General features: G+C 42.1%; 1 protein-coding gene across 12 annotated transcripts in view; it reads right to left on the bottom strand.

Annotated features, from left to right (window-relative positions):
* The window catches only part of CHEK2 (checkpoint kinase 2), a 60,592-nt gene that overhangs the window by 41,907 nt on the left and 4,890 nt on the right, over positions 1-13,795 (bottom strand). For 10 of the 12 annotated variants that reach the window (XR_007352852.1, XR_007352853.2, XR_007352851.2 and 7 more), the window contains 2 exons: positions 13,304-13,428; positions 4,090-4,237 (listed from right to left, as the gene is read on the bottom strand). Coding sequence is in view for 9 of the 12 variants with exons in the window: in XM_048821544.2 (XP_048677501.1) it covers positions 4,090-4,237; positions 13,304-13,428 (273 nt within the window). In the remaining 3 variants the exon portion in view is untranslated. The remainder of the gene's footprint in view (positions 1-4,089; positions 4,238-13,303; positions 13,429-13,795) is intronic. The other 2 variants (XM_048821551.2, XM_048821550.2) reach the window with 1 other exon arrangement.

Below are 13,795 nucleotides of genomic sequence, written 5' to 3' on the forward strand. Positions count from 1 at the left end.
CAGTCCCGCCGCTCCAGGGAAGGAATAATTTAAGCTAGGGTAACCATGCGGAATTTTATTTTCTTCAGGAATTTGTTCAACTCCCTTAGGTCTAAAATAGGCCTGAGACCCTTTTTGTCTAGTGGATCAGGAAGTAGCAGTAATAGAAACCCTTACCCCTGAAGTACAATGGCACTTCCTCTATGGCCCCTGCCTGAAGAGACTAGACACCCTGTTGAAGGGCAATCTCATGAGAATGGTCCCTGAAGAGGGATAGGAAGAGGGTGGGAAGGGGGTAGAACTGAACTGGATGGCATACCACAGTTCCACCAGACTTTCAGACTGGTAGGTCTTACATATGTGAACCCAAGCACTTAGTGGGATAAGCGATTAGTATCAAACAATGGGCAACAGATGGGGCTATGGTAACAGGTACACTGTCCTTGACAAACCCATCAAAATGACTGGTTGAGACAGCTGGATGAGATAAGCCCACTGATGCTGAAGAAGAGAGTGGTGGAGGGTGTCTCTTATAACTTCTGTCCTTTTTCCTTCGTGGATCTTGGGATTGGGGAGCAAACCCCTGCACTCTGTATAGCTACTGTGGGCGACACTGCTTTCTTTTTGCTGCCTGAGTATAGACTCCAAGAGATTGAATGTTGCCCTGGAATCCTTAAGGTTATGAAGCCTGTTGTCTGTTTTCTCTGAAAAGATAGGAGGGACCTTCAAAGGTACAGTACTGGATAGTCTAGAGATAGCCCAGACAACTGGAACCACAAACACCTTTTTACAGCGACAGCCAACACCATGATTCGAGCAGCTGAGTCTGCGCGATCCCAACTGTCCTGCAGGGCAGTCCTAGCCACCAGTACTCTCTTCAGCCATTATTGCAAACTCTTGTCTGCAGTCCTCAAATAGTTTGTCTTTAAATTTCATCATTTTCTCTAGAGGGCGAAGTCATGTTGACTCAGAGTTTGTTGATTTGCAATCCTGAGTTGCAGGCTTCCTGAAGAATAAAATTTGCGACCAAACAGATCCAGCTTCTTTGAGTCTTTCCTTTATGGCACAAAAGCTTTTTGTCCCTCTCTATCCCACTCATTGGCAGCTGCCACAAGAGAACACTGAGTGGGGATGAGAATAAAAATGTTCATACCCCTTACAGGAGACAAAGCACATCCTCTCAGCTCATTTTGCTGTGAGGTTCCAGGAGGAGGGGGCCTGCCTAAGGGCCTTGACTGGCAACATGATGGTGTCATAGCTGCACCGTGATGCTGTCGCTGATACCAGGATGTCCAACAACTTGTGAGAGCTTTCACGCACCTCTTCTGCCTGAATGTCAAGTACAGAGGTTGCTATTTTTAAAAGATCTTGATGAGCTCTGTGGTCCTTTGGCAGTGTCACTTAACCACTCAACAGCCTCGTCAGGTGACAAGGATGAAACAGACATCTGAGGTGGTGGTTGGTCTGTGACTAGTGGCAGGGGGGTGCCTGAGTGGCTTCTGGCTGCTTGGTACCAGGAAATGGTACCAATTTCTTGTGGTGCACTCTCCATGTCAGTGAGCAAGATGCTTCACGGGAGGTTCTAGCTGGGGGGACACCCCAGGGTGTCCAGAATGACCATCGATACGGGCCCAAGTCCCATCCTTGCCCGGGCCATTGACCCTTAGAAGGATCCCAGTGCATGGCCCATGGTCCCAACGACTCTGATGAGAGGTGTGTTCCCCATCCTGGGTGGGATACAGAGGGCCTCACCTCTGAGTCCAAGGAAAAGAGTCAGATGCTTCTGACAGTGGAGGTGCAAATCCAGAATGGACTAGTAAAACGTAGTCTGAGCCCAAGGACAGCAGTACCAGGGAACTCATGGGAGGCTTTTCTCTAGACAACACGGATTTCTGTGGAGGCTTGGGTAGCAGCACCACACGATCTCAATGAGGCAAGGTATGAACCACAGGCAGTACCAAGAAGCTAAGCAAGTCTCTTGTGGCTGCATACGCCTCCAGGGTTGCTGCGATCGGCACCTTCTGTTGGAGCCATAAATGTCTTTCAGGAGAAATGTCTGGCACAGGCTTCAGAGGCAGCAATCCCCTCTTCAGAAGCATTAAGCATTTCTGGAGGGGATTTATCCCCCAAACACTTCTTCTGGTATCTGGTTCCGTCAGGGTACCGACACAGGCAAGCAAGGCACCAAACCAGAAGAAGGCCTAAGCATTTCCTTTGGTACTCGGGAACAATCCCAAGGAGCCGCAGACATCTCCAGCAAAATGCTCCAGACTGAAGTAAATGTATATGGGGCACTCACCCCATGTGATGACTCTGATAGGGGTCAAAGTGCTGCATCCATAAGCAAGCACTTAAGCCTCATCACTTTATCTTTTTTCAAGCGGAGCTTGAACCCTTTGCAGATGTGACATTGTCACGAGCATGGGATTCCCCCAAACATTTCTAACAAGTCAGGTGTGGGTCACTGACTGACATGGGTTTCACAGAGGTGCAGCATGACTTAAAACCTGGTGAACACCGCATCATTCCAGTAGCTGTATCACAAGATAGAAAGTGTCAAGAGAGACCAAAAGCAGCAACCTAGTACTAAAAATTGTCTTACACTAACTATAATTGACAAATTAGTAAACAGGATCTATATCAGAGGAGGGCAAACTATGGCCCGCGGGACCATCCTGCCCAGCCCTGAGCTCCCAGCTGGCGAGGCTAGTCCCCGGCCCTCCCTCGCTGTTCTCCCTCCCCCAAAGCCTCAGCACGCCTTGCCGCCAGCACTCTGGCCCACCACTGTTACCTGCGGCTCTTGCCGGGCAGCGCGCTGGTGTGGTTGGCTCCAGCATGGTAAGGGGGCAGGGAGCGGGGAGTCCCGGGGCGGCAGTCAGGGGACAGTTGGATGGTTCGGAGGGCCATCAGGGAGCAGGGGGGGCAGTCAGGGGTCGGGGGTGTGGATAGGGGACAGGAAGAAGAGGGGCTTGGATAGAGGGTGGGGTCCCAGGGGGCAGTAGGGGCGGGTGTCCCAGAAGGGGGTAGTCAGGGGACAAGGAGCGGGGGGGTTCGATTGGTCAGGGATTCTGAGGGGGGCATTCAGGTGGCGGGAAGTGGAAGGGGGCAGATAAGGGGTGGGGGCCAGGCTGTTTGAGGAGGCACAGCCTTCCCTACCCAGCCCTCCATATAGTTTTGCAACCCTAAAGTGGCCCTTGGGCCAAAAAGTTTGCCCACCCCGATCTATATACAGAAAAGGCGTGAGGAAAGCACTTAAGTTAACCAGTCTGAATCACCATCACTGGTGGCAAGGAACTGGACGGGAAGTCATGGTGGTTCCACCCTCTTATACCAGCAGGCAGTGGTGTGTGGAGACTGAGGGCACACTAGCCATCCCAACGGGTACTACTGAGGAAAAAATATCACCAACTCCTGTACATGGGGCGCGCACAAACCTACAGTAAAATGGACAAATGCAAACACTCGAAAGAATACTTTTGATTAACAAGGTGATCTCATTATTGAAAGAGAACTTCCGTAATAGTAACATCTTCAATGTCAGCTGCTCCACAACAATTCTCCAGCATGACAAATCCCAACACTTCTTCATAATCTATTACCACTGTACTCAAGAGTAAAAATACAAGGAGAGACCCGTCAGTCTCATGCTACAGATCTAAAACCCAAGAGTGTGAATCATGCATTCATGGTACTGCTACAACAAAAATCCTCACTTTAATTTTTCAGTTTGTTTCCTTCGTACATAAGATGCTGCCATGTGCACAGACATATTCACAACTTCTCCTGTATAGTAAATCAGTTTTCCCTGTTTAACAACTGTGAGAGAAAAGCATTTTTTAAAATGTGATTTTAAAAGCACAAACTTTGGCGGTGGGACCCAGGATCAAATGTAGTACCTGCAAATACTTTTAACTCCCTTTTTAAAATTTACTAATTTCAGGTGTGTAAGACAATCTTCAAGATTTTGTGTATAAAAAGTAGTGGGAAAATAGAAAATATTACCTTTATCCACGGTTTCCATCTATTATTTTCTCTCTAAAGCATTTAGAAGGAGCACAATTTTAAGAAAGATGCTATTTAAAATCAAGTTATCTTTGTACTTTATTTTACCTTTGTTAGTCTGTACAGACAGTGCAATTTCAGAATTGTGAGTCAATGGGAGCCTTTTCCCTTTCCCAATAAGCTCTTTATTTAGAAAAGTCCCATTTGCACTGTGGTCCTCAATGTAGGCAACATAGGAGTTTCTTGGTCCCATTTCCTAAAAAAAAAAAAAAGAAGGTAACAATACAGAAAGATGGCTTTTATCAAGAAGCTGTAATGAACCGTATCGGAGTTTAACACAATTTATTTTCCTTAATTCAGGAAATAATACATCATGAAAATGGTTTTGAACAATGTATTTAGCAACACTGTTAACTGGTGGTGAAGAAAAAAAGAAAGGAAGCCAGTCCCTGCAGAAGAGAGGAAGAGATGATGGAGACAGCCAAGGACTGTAGCCTAAGGAAAAGTGAAGATGATGTACATGGGACTGCGAGAGAGAACATAAAACAGATTCATATCAACACCAGGATTGTCTACATGATCAGGGACTCCATACTCAGAAGAACTGACAGGCCTGTCACCAGACCAGATCGAGAGAACAGAAGAGTGTGCTGTCTGGCAGAAGCAAGGATACAAGAGTGGATGCGAGACTGGAGAGGACCTCAAGGGAGCAGGGAAAAATCCAATGACTGTTCTGCATGTCAGGATGAATGACACTGCTAGATTTCCATCGGACTGGATCAAGGATGACTACACTCAGCTGGCTAAGACATTTACAGACGTGGAAGCTCAGATGATTTTCCGTGGAATACTTTTCGTCCCTAGAGGAGGAAGGAGGGTGATGGCATGACAACATAATGAAGTTCAACTGAGGGCTCAAGGATTGGAGCTACAAGGCAGGTTTTGGGATGATTAACCATTGGGAGGCATCTAGGGAAAGGAGACTTTTCTCAACAGATGATCTCCAGTCAAGTACCTAGGATATTTATCTTCTGGCACCAAGGCTGTCATGACTGATAAGTGGAGAGGCCTGGGGGAAACAACTGAAATGCTTGTACACAAATGAAAAGAGTCTAGGCAATAAAATGGAGGAACTGGAACTAGTGGTGCAGGAGGTCAAACAAGACATTATAGGGATCATAGAAACATGGTGGAATAGCACTCATTACTGGTATATAGTTATTGAAAGGTATCTGCTGTTTAGAAGAGACAGGAATAAAGGTAAAGGTGCAGGGGCAGTGTTGTACATCAACGATGCAGTAAATTGGAAAGAAATACAAAGCTATGCTACAGACAAAACAGAACCTGTTTGTGTCAAAATCACTTTGGGGAAGGATTGTAAAAGAGGTTCTGTGGGGATAGTGTTAGGGACCTGCTATAGATCTGATGTGATTATTGGGCCTAAAAATTTACTTTAAGTTCAACAGTAAAAAGTAAGTGAAAGTTCACCAAATGTTACAACCTATAACAACAAATGTTAAAAGAAAATAGGTCAAGTTGTTTTTAATAATAATTGTTATGAATAAGTGCAAAAAAATATACAAAAACTAAATTCGTCCAAACAAAAAAAAGGCCTACTAATATAGTTTAAAAACTGTTAAAATCATGTTTAGTAAAAAAAAAAAAAAAAAATGTAAAGCCATAAATGAACTAACTAAAATTAGTGTGGCAAATATTAGGCCTAGCTGGTGAACAAAATAATAAGGGGGATGAACTATGAAGCCCACTTTTCCCCCTTTGGGAGTTCTTAAAAGAGACTTTGGGGGAGGGGAGAAATCACTCTCCTGTCCCACCTTGCATTCCCACTCATCTCATCTTCTCTGACCCCAAGACAGAAGGAGCAGACCAGACAGAAAGACTCAGCATGAGAGGAAGGCCATTAGGCCTTGCTCAAGGAACTTTTGTTTTTCACTTGAAAGTCCTAAAAATCATGATATCATCATGACATCCAGCCCTCAGCCTATCTGTGTGGATACCTAATTGCCAAAACCGCAGAGGCATGCAAGATTCTGTTCCGCCTCCTTTCCTTTTGTGTTACTTTGTCCCCTTTCCTTCCTCCTATCCTATCTCTCATTCTCTTGGCTTTTCATCAAATCCTGAAATCAGCTGCACTGCATCAGCACAGGCAGTTGAAATGACCACAATCCTGCCCTAAGGAGAAAAACCCAATCAGATGATGTTCATGACCAGAATGTGAACTAGGATCCAAGAAACAGGTGTCATGGTCAACCTGCCAAACAAAGCATTCATTCATAAGTGTTCCAAAAACATCAACAAAAATGAATTTCCCCCACCTTTTCTATCATCTCTCTCCCCACCACCTTGTGTCTATTTCTTAGAAACAGGAGAAGTAAATACTCTTCACACAACATAACTGAAAGTAAAATTACCCTTTTTTGATGGAAAAGGGTTAAATAAATATAAAAAAATCATATTTTGTAAAAAAATTAAGTTTGTTTTGCATAATCATTCAATTTCAGTTTCAATATAAATGCACATTTTAATTTCTTAGTTTTTTCTGTGTTTAAATCAATAAACTTTCAGTTTTAAAATTAATACTTTTAAGTGTTTGCCAAGAAACCAAGTAACACCAAGGCCTCTGTTAAAAAACAAAAACAACTAAGAGTCACTGTTTTAATGTTAATGTTCCACAATAAAAAAGCTAAACATCTTTAACTCTTTTAGCCCTTAAAATCAAAACAAGAGATCCCCAGGTCAGACTCAGACACAGATAATTATCTCTTTAATATTATTAGAGAGATAAATACTGTTGGGAATTGTGGCATAATGGGAGACTAACCTCCCGGATACAGATAGAGAATAAATGCTATTAATACTGTTGGGGCCCAATTATTCCTGGGTGTGACAGATGCCAGTTTTCTTCACCAAATTGTCATGGAACCAACAATTTAAGACTAGATTTTAGTAAGTAGTAAGGACATAAGGAAGTATGGAAGTATGGGCTGGATGAATGCACTATAAGGTGGGTAGAAAATTGGCTAGATTGTCGGGCTCAACGGGTAGTGATCAATGGCTCCATGTCTAGTTGGCAGCCGGTATCAAGTGGAGTGCCCCAAGGGTCGGTCCTGGGGCCGGTTTTGTTCAATATCTTCATAAATGATCTGGAGGATGGTGTGGATTCCACTCTCAGCAAATTTGCGGATGATACTAAACCGGGAGGAGTGGTAGATACGCTGGAGGGGAGGGATAGGATACAGAAGGACCTAGACAAATTGGAGGATTGGGCCAAAAGAAATCTGATGAGGTTCAACAAGGATAAGTGCAGGGTCCTGCACTTAGGACGGAAGAATCCAATGCACCGCTACAGACTAGGGGCCGAATGGCTAGGCAGCAGTTCTGCGGAAAAGGACCTAGGGGTGACAGTGGACGAGAAGCTGGATATGAGTCAGCAGTGTGCCCTTGTTGCCAAGAAGGCCAATGGCATTTTGGGATGTATAAGTAGGGGCATAGCGAGCAGATCGAGGGACGTGATCGTTCCCCTCTATTCGACGTTGGTGAGGCCTCATCTGGAGTACTGTGTCCAGTTTTGGGCCCCACACTACAAGAAGGATGTGGATAAATTGGAGAGAGTCCAGCGAAGGGCAACAAAAATGATTAGGGGTCTGGAACACATGACTTATGAGGAGAGGCTGAGGGAGCTGGGATTGTTTAGCCTGCAGAAGAGAAGAATGAGGGGGGATTTGATAGCTGCTTTCAACTACCTGAAAGGGGGTTCCAAAGAGGATGGCTCTAGACTGTTCTCAATGGTAGCAGATGACAGAACGAGGAGTAATGGTCTCAAGTTGCAGTGGGGGAGGTTTAGATTGGATATTAGGAAAAACTTTTTCACTAAGAGGGTGGTGAAACACTGGAATGCGTTACCTAGGGAGGTGGTAGAATCTCCTTCCTTAGAGGTTTTTAAGGTCGGGCTTGACAAAGCCCTGGCTGGGATGATTTAACTGGGAATTGGTCCTGCTTCAAGCAGGGGGTTGGACTAGATGACCTTCAGGGGTCCCTTCCAACCCTGATATTCTATGATTCTATGACATCATAGAAGAGCTGATCGTAGGAAATAACCTTGGATCGTGTGATCACAAGCTGATTCAGTTTAAATTAAATAGAAGGATAATCAAAACCAGATCATCAACTATGGTTTTTGATTTCAAAAGGGCAAGGTTTGGGAAATTAAGGGAACTAGTTTAAGAAGTCAGCTGGACCAAAGAGCTCAAAGACTTAAAAATGCAGGAGGCGGCTTGGAATTTCTTCAAATCAACTAGACAAAAACTATTTGAAATTTCCCAAGAAAGGGGAAAATACTTGTAGGGAAAGACTCAGACCCAGCTGGATGAATATCTACCTAAAAAGGTTATTAGGAATAAGCAGAGAGCATATAGAGAATGAAGAATGGAGTTGATTAGTAAAGAAAGCTACATCATGGAGGTCAGAAAATGGAATAAAATGAGAATTGCTAAAAGTCAGGCTGAATTAGCTCTTGCCAAGGAAATTAAAATAAATAATAAAGAGGTTTTTTAGTTATATAACTAAAAAGACATTAAGGATGAATGAAGTTGGGCTGCTATGCAGTGTGGATGGGAAGGAGATTAAAAGATCATTTAGGTATGACCAAAAAACTAAATGAATATTTTACCTCAGCTCTCCATAACAATGATAATATAAAAAGAAAAGGAGTACTTGTGGCACCTTAGAGACTAACCAATTTATTTGAGCATGAGCTTTCGTGAGCATGAGCTTTTCGTAGCTCACGAAAGCTCATGCTCAAACAAATTGGTTAGTCTCTAAGGTGCCACAAGTACTCCTTTTCTTTTTGCGAATACAGACTAACGCGGCTGTTACTCTGAAACCAATGAGAATATAGAATGGGCATGAAGGCAGTATGGCTGATGGAAATGAGTGACTAGAAATGGAAATTACCACATCTGATGTGGAAGAAAAACTTGTGCTCAAATCAGAGGGACTGGATAATTTACATCCCAGAATATTGAAAGACCTGGCATATGAGATGTCAAGTCCAGTAGTAAGGATTTTTAATAAATCTATCTATTCAGGGGGTAGTACCATATGACTGGAGAATAGCTAATGTCAGGCTATATGTGAGAAAAGGCCAAAAAAAAAAATTGTGATTCGGCCAGTTACAGACCAGTTAGTCTGACCTGTGGTTTGCAAGATTTTAGAGCAAATTGTGAAGGAAAGGATCATTAAATTCGTAGAAGTAAATGTAATGGGGATGTAACGCAAAATGGATTAAACAAAGGTAGATCATGCCAGATTAACTAATTTCCTCCTTTGAGAAAATAACTGAATTTTTAGATAAGGTAAATGCAGTAGATTTAACATACGTAGACTTCACTAAAGCATTTGACACAGTACCACATGGGCAATTAATACTTAAATTAGGGAAGATGGGGATCAGTATAAGCATTATACGATGGATAAGGAAGTGGCTAAAGGGGAGAAGACATTGGGTTGTTCTGAAAGGTAAATTATTGGACTGGAAAGAGGTTAATAGCGAAGTTCCTGAAGGACTGATCTTGGGACCAATGTTATTCAATATCTTTAATAAACACCTTGGCACAAAAAGTAAGAGTGTGCTAATTAAATATGATGATAATACAAAATTGGGAGGCATTGTCAATACAGATGAGGATCAGATTATTATACAGGAAGATTTGACTGACCTTGAAGACTGGAGTGACAGGAATGGAATAAAATTCAAATACTACAAAGTGCAAGGTCATGCACTTAGAGTCTAATAATGAGAATTTCTGCAATAAATTGGGAGCTCCTAAATTGGAAGTGAGAGAGGAGAGAAACCTGGGTGTGTGGGTCGATCACAGGATAACTATGAACTGCTACCAGCTGTGAATAAGGCAAATGTGATCCTACAATTTATTAGGTGAGGTATTTCCAGTAGAGAGAGAGAGAAGTATTAGTACCACTGTACAAGACATTGGTAAGACCTCATTTGGTCACCCATGTTCAAGAAAGATTCAACTAGGAAAGGTCCAGAGAAGAGCTACTGGGATGATATCCTGGGAGGGTTTGTTGTTGTTTTTTTATTAATTTCCTTCCTCTGAAGCCTCTGAGATGGATATGGCTGGAGATGGGACACTTAGCGGGGTAGGCCAGGCTCTGAAGTGGAACCAAGCATTCTCTCTCTCTCAGTTGCTTAGCTGGCTGGTTCTTGCTCACATGCTCAGGGTCTAACTTATCGCCACATGTGGGGCCAGGGAAGGAATTTTCCCCCAGGTCAGACTGGGAGTGACCCTGAGGATATTTTGCCTTCCTCTGCAGTATGTGTGAATGGTGGTTATACAGCTCATTTAATCATTGCTGTTGCAACAGCCTCATTACTGTTGCACTACAGTCCCTCTTTGTCAGGGCCCTTAATGTGGGCTCTCTGACCTAGTGGTTGGAGCCAGGAGTAAACTATGGTCACACCAAGGGTCAAGCCAGAGTCAGAGCCAAACGTTATGCCAAGGGTCAAAGCTGGAGTCAGCAACCGGGGTCTGAGTGAGGAAGTAGGAATCAAGAACCAGATCTGGTAACAAGAGCAGGGAGGAGACACGGTAGTAGCAGGGATGAGGCATGGTAGCAGGAATAAGGAGTAGAAACCAGGTAAGGAAGCAGAGACTTGGTCTCAGAGATCTGCGTAGCAACAGGCCTGGAAACTAGTCAGTAGGCATGTTGCTCAGACAAGAGATGGGACAGGAAGAGCAAACTTTATTGCGAGTGGTATCCAATCAGCAATGTTCTGTTAGTCATCTGTCCCTGTGCACTCAGTGGGTGTAACTTTTGGTGGTGGGGTTTTAGCAGCAGTTCCCTCATCTCCCCTTGCAGCTCAGTGATGTAGAGGAAAAAAATCATGCTTTCAGCAGCCCCACGGTCCTGTGTTTGAGACCTGTGGCATCCCTAGTCTCTGCATTTGGCACATAACAGTTTAGTCTCCTGGAGGCTGTAACAGTTTGGTCTAATTTTGGTTGTTGAATTCAATATGTGGATGCTGAGTGCTACCAGTGGTCTCTGATGTACAGGTGGTCGGACTAAATAACCTAGTGGTCCCTTCTAGCCTTAAACTCTATGACTCAAGTCTTTGAAAACAGGGTGGATAAAAATCAGTGATTTTTAAAAAAAGAAAAAAAACAACCAATTTTTATTTAAATTAACTACATTCTTTTTAAAAAATAAACCTATTTAAAACTAAATTTTAAATTATGACAACCGACGTTAAGGCCTACATTTACTATAATCTATTAAAATCATGTAAATTAAATGAAAAAATATTAAGCAGTACATGTTTACTCCCAAAGTTTTATAGAAAGTCAAATCTCTGAACTGCTAAAAGTCACTGGCTAAGCATCTGAAACCAGAATTTTCTGAAGTGCTAAAGTAGCCTCTTCTACATGTGCAGAGAGGATATTTTCTTCATTTCAGTTTTTTCAACTTATTCAGATCAATGACTAGTTCATTCAAAGATAAGAAAGTGACTGGGAGTTGAAAAAGCAGGAAAGCTTGTTTTCCTCTTCCAATCTATGTATAAAAACTAAGTGAGGGGATTTCAGAGGAACAGCCGTGTTAGTCTGTATTCGCAAAAAGAAAAGGAGTACTTGTGGCACCTTTAAATAAATAAATTAAATAAAGTGAGGGGATGAAATCTAATCGTTCTAAAATCTTGAAATACATAGTGACCAGAAACCATCACAGATTCATTAACTATATATACTTCTTTTATTTAATAAATCAGTTGCTTCTAAATGCCAAACATGTTTTGACACCTTTTACATCTTCTTGTGTATCGAGCACATTTAAGGTAGTTTTATTTAACCAATAAAAAACATTCATAGATTCTGTGGCAAGAAGGGACCCTTATAATCATCTAGTCTGACCTCTTGTACAACACAGAGCATAGAGCTTCTCTAAAATAATGTATCTTTCAGGAAATCATCCAATCTTGATATAAAATTCTCAGTGATGAAGAATCAGCCCCAATCCTGGGTAAATTGTTCCAATCATTAATTATTCTCACTGTTAAAAATTTACACCTTATTTCTAGTCTGAATTTGAGTCGCTTTAGCTTCCAGCCACTGGATCATGTTACACCTTTCTCTGCTAGATTGAAGAACCCATCAGGTACTTATATATTTTTCAAGTCATCCCTTAATCTTCTCTTTGTTAAGCTTAAGAGATTGCACTCTTTTCATCCGTCTCATGGCTCTTCCTTGAACCCTCTGCAATTTATCAGCATCCTTCTTGAATTGTGGGCACCCGAACTGGACACAGTATTTCAGCAGCAGTAACACCAATGCCAAATACAGAGGTAAAATAACCTCTCTACTCCTACTCAAGATACCCCTGTTTATGCATCCTAGGACACCGTTAGTTCTTTTGGCCGCAGTATTCATATTGGGAGCTCACATACAGCTAATTATCCATCACATCGCTCAAATCTTTTTCAGAGTCACTGATTCTCAGGATAAAGGCCCACACACTGTAAGTATGGCCTACATTCTTTGTTTCTAGATGTTTTCTTGCTCCCAGTTTACCAAGAGATCTCGGTCACTCTGAATCAGTGACCTGTCTGTCTGCTTCACTACCTCTCCCAACTTTTGTCTCATCTGCAAACTTTACCAGTGACTATTTTATGTTTGCTTCTAGGTTATTACACAGCGTAGGACCAATAACTGATCCATGTGGGACCCCACTGGAAACACCCCACTCAATTACTATTCTCCATTTACAGTTACAGTTTAAGACCTGTAAATTAGTTATGCTGGTTTTGCTCATTTTTAACTGAATTCCAGTTTCCATCCAAATAGAGCTTGACACGAATCACAAATAAAAATTAAAATCACCTACTAATAAGAAATGTGCCATTCACCATTTCTAACAGAATAAAAAAATGTAAAAATTAAGAACACAAATAAATGTATGTTACACTATATAACTGTCTAAATAAATGTGGATAAATATAGTACCTCCTCCTGGTACTACATTTAGTATAAAAGCTATATTTAATTGCTAATCAGTATGTTTTAATGGTTACCAACCAATGAGAACCAACTTGTCTTTAAGAAAATAACTAAAAACTGTATATGCAAAGTAAGATCCTAATTTATTATTTAAATCAAGGCTTCCTGGTTGCTGATTTAAATCAATCCACCTTGTCTGAAAAGCAGTGAAGCTTTGATTTAGAATTTTTCAGTTAATCCAGTTTCCTTCTTTACAGGACAGGGGGAAAGGGGTAAACGGCCTTTTTAGCACCTACCCTGAAGATTCGGAAGTGCTTCTTGCTGTAGTTTTGGTATAAGCCTGTCTCGGTCAACCCTAGCTTAGCAAAGCTATAATCACAGCTTCTGTCTCTGCCAAACCAACACTCGTCATTCACGCAGTCTGGGATTGGGGGGACAAGGAGGGAGGGAGGAAGAGGGAGAGAGAGAGAACACAAAATTCCAGTAAATTAGACCTACCACTGCAAAATGGTACCAAATTATAGCACTTGGAAAAGGAGACAAAGCAAGATTCATCAGACACTGCCTGAACCCTATGCTACTTCTTTATTTCTAAATAAAGATAAAAGACAGTTGTTTCCCGCCCCCACTTCTGTCCCTTTTAACATGACTCACATTAACATTTCATGTATAAGAATGAAAATGTGAAGCAAAATAAAAACTGTCTCACTCCAAAAACTACAAATTCTGGTTGAGCAACACCAGAATTCACATGCATACGCATAAAGAACCAGACCCCTTTAAAATAA

This window comes from Caretta caretta, chromosome 15 (genome assembly GCF_965140235.1).
Source record: "Caretta caretta isolate rCarCar2 chromosome 15, rCarCar1.hap1, whole genome shotgun sequence".
Lineage (NCBI taxonomy): Eukaryota > Metazoa > Chordata > Testudines > Cheloniidae > Caretta > Caretta caretta.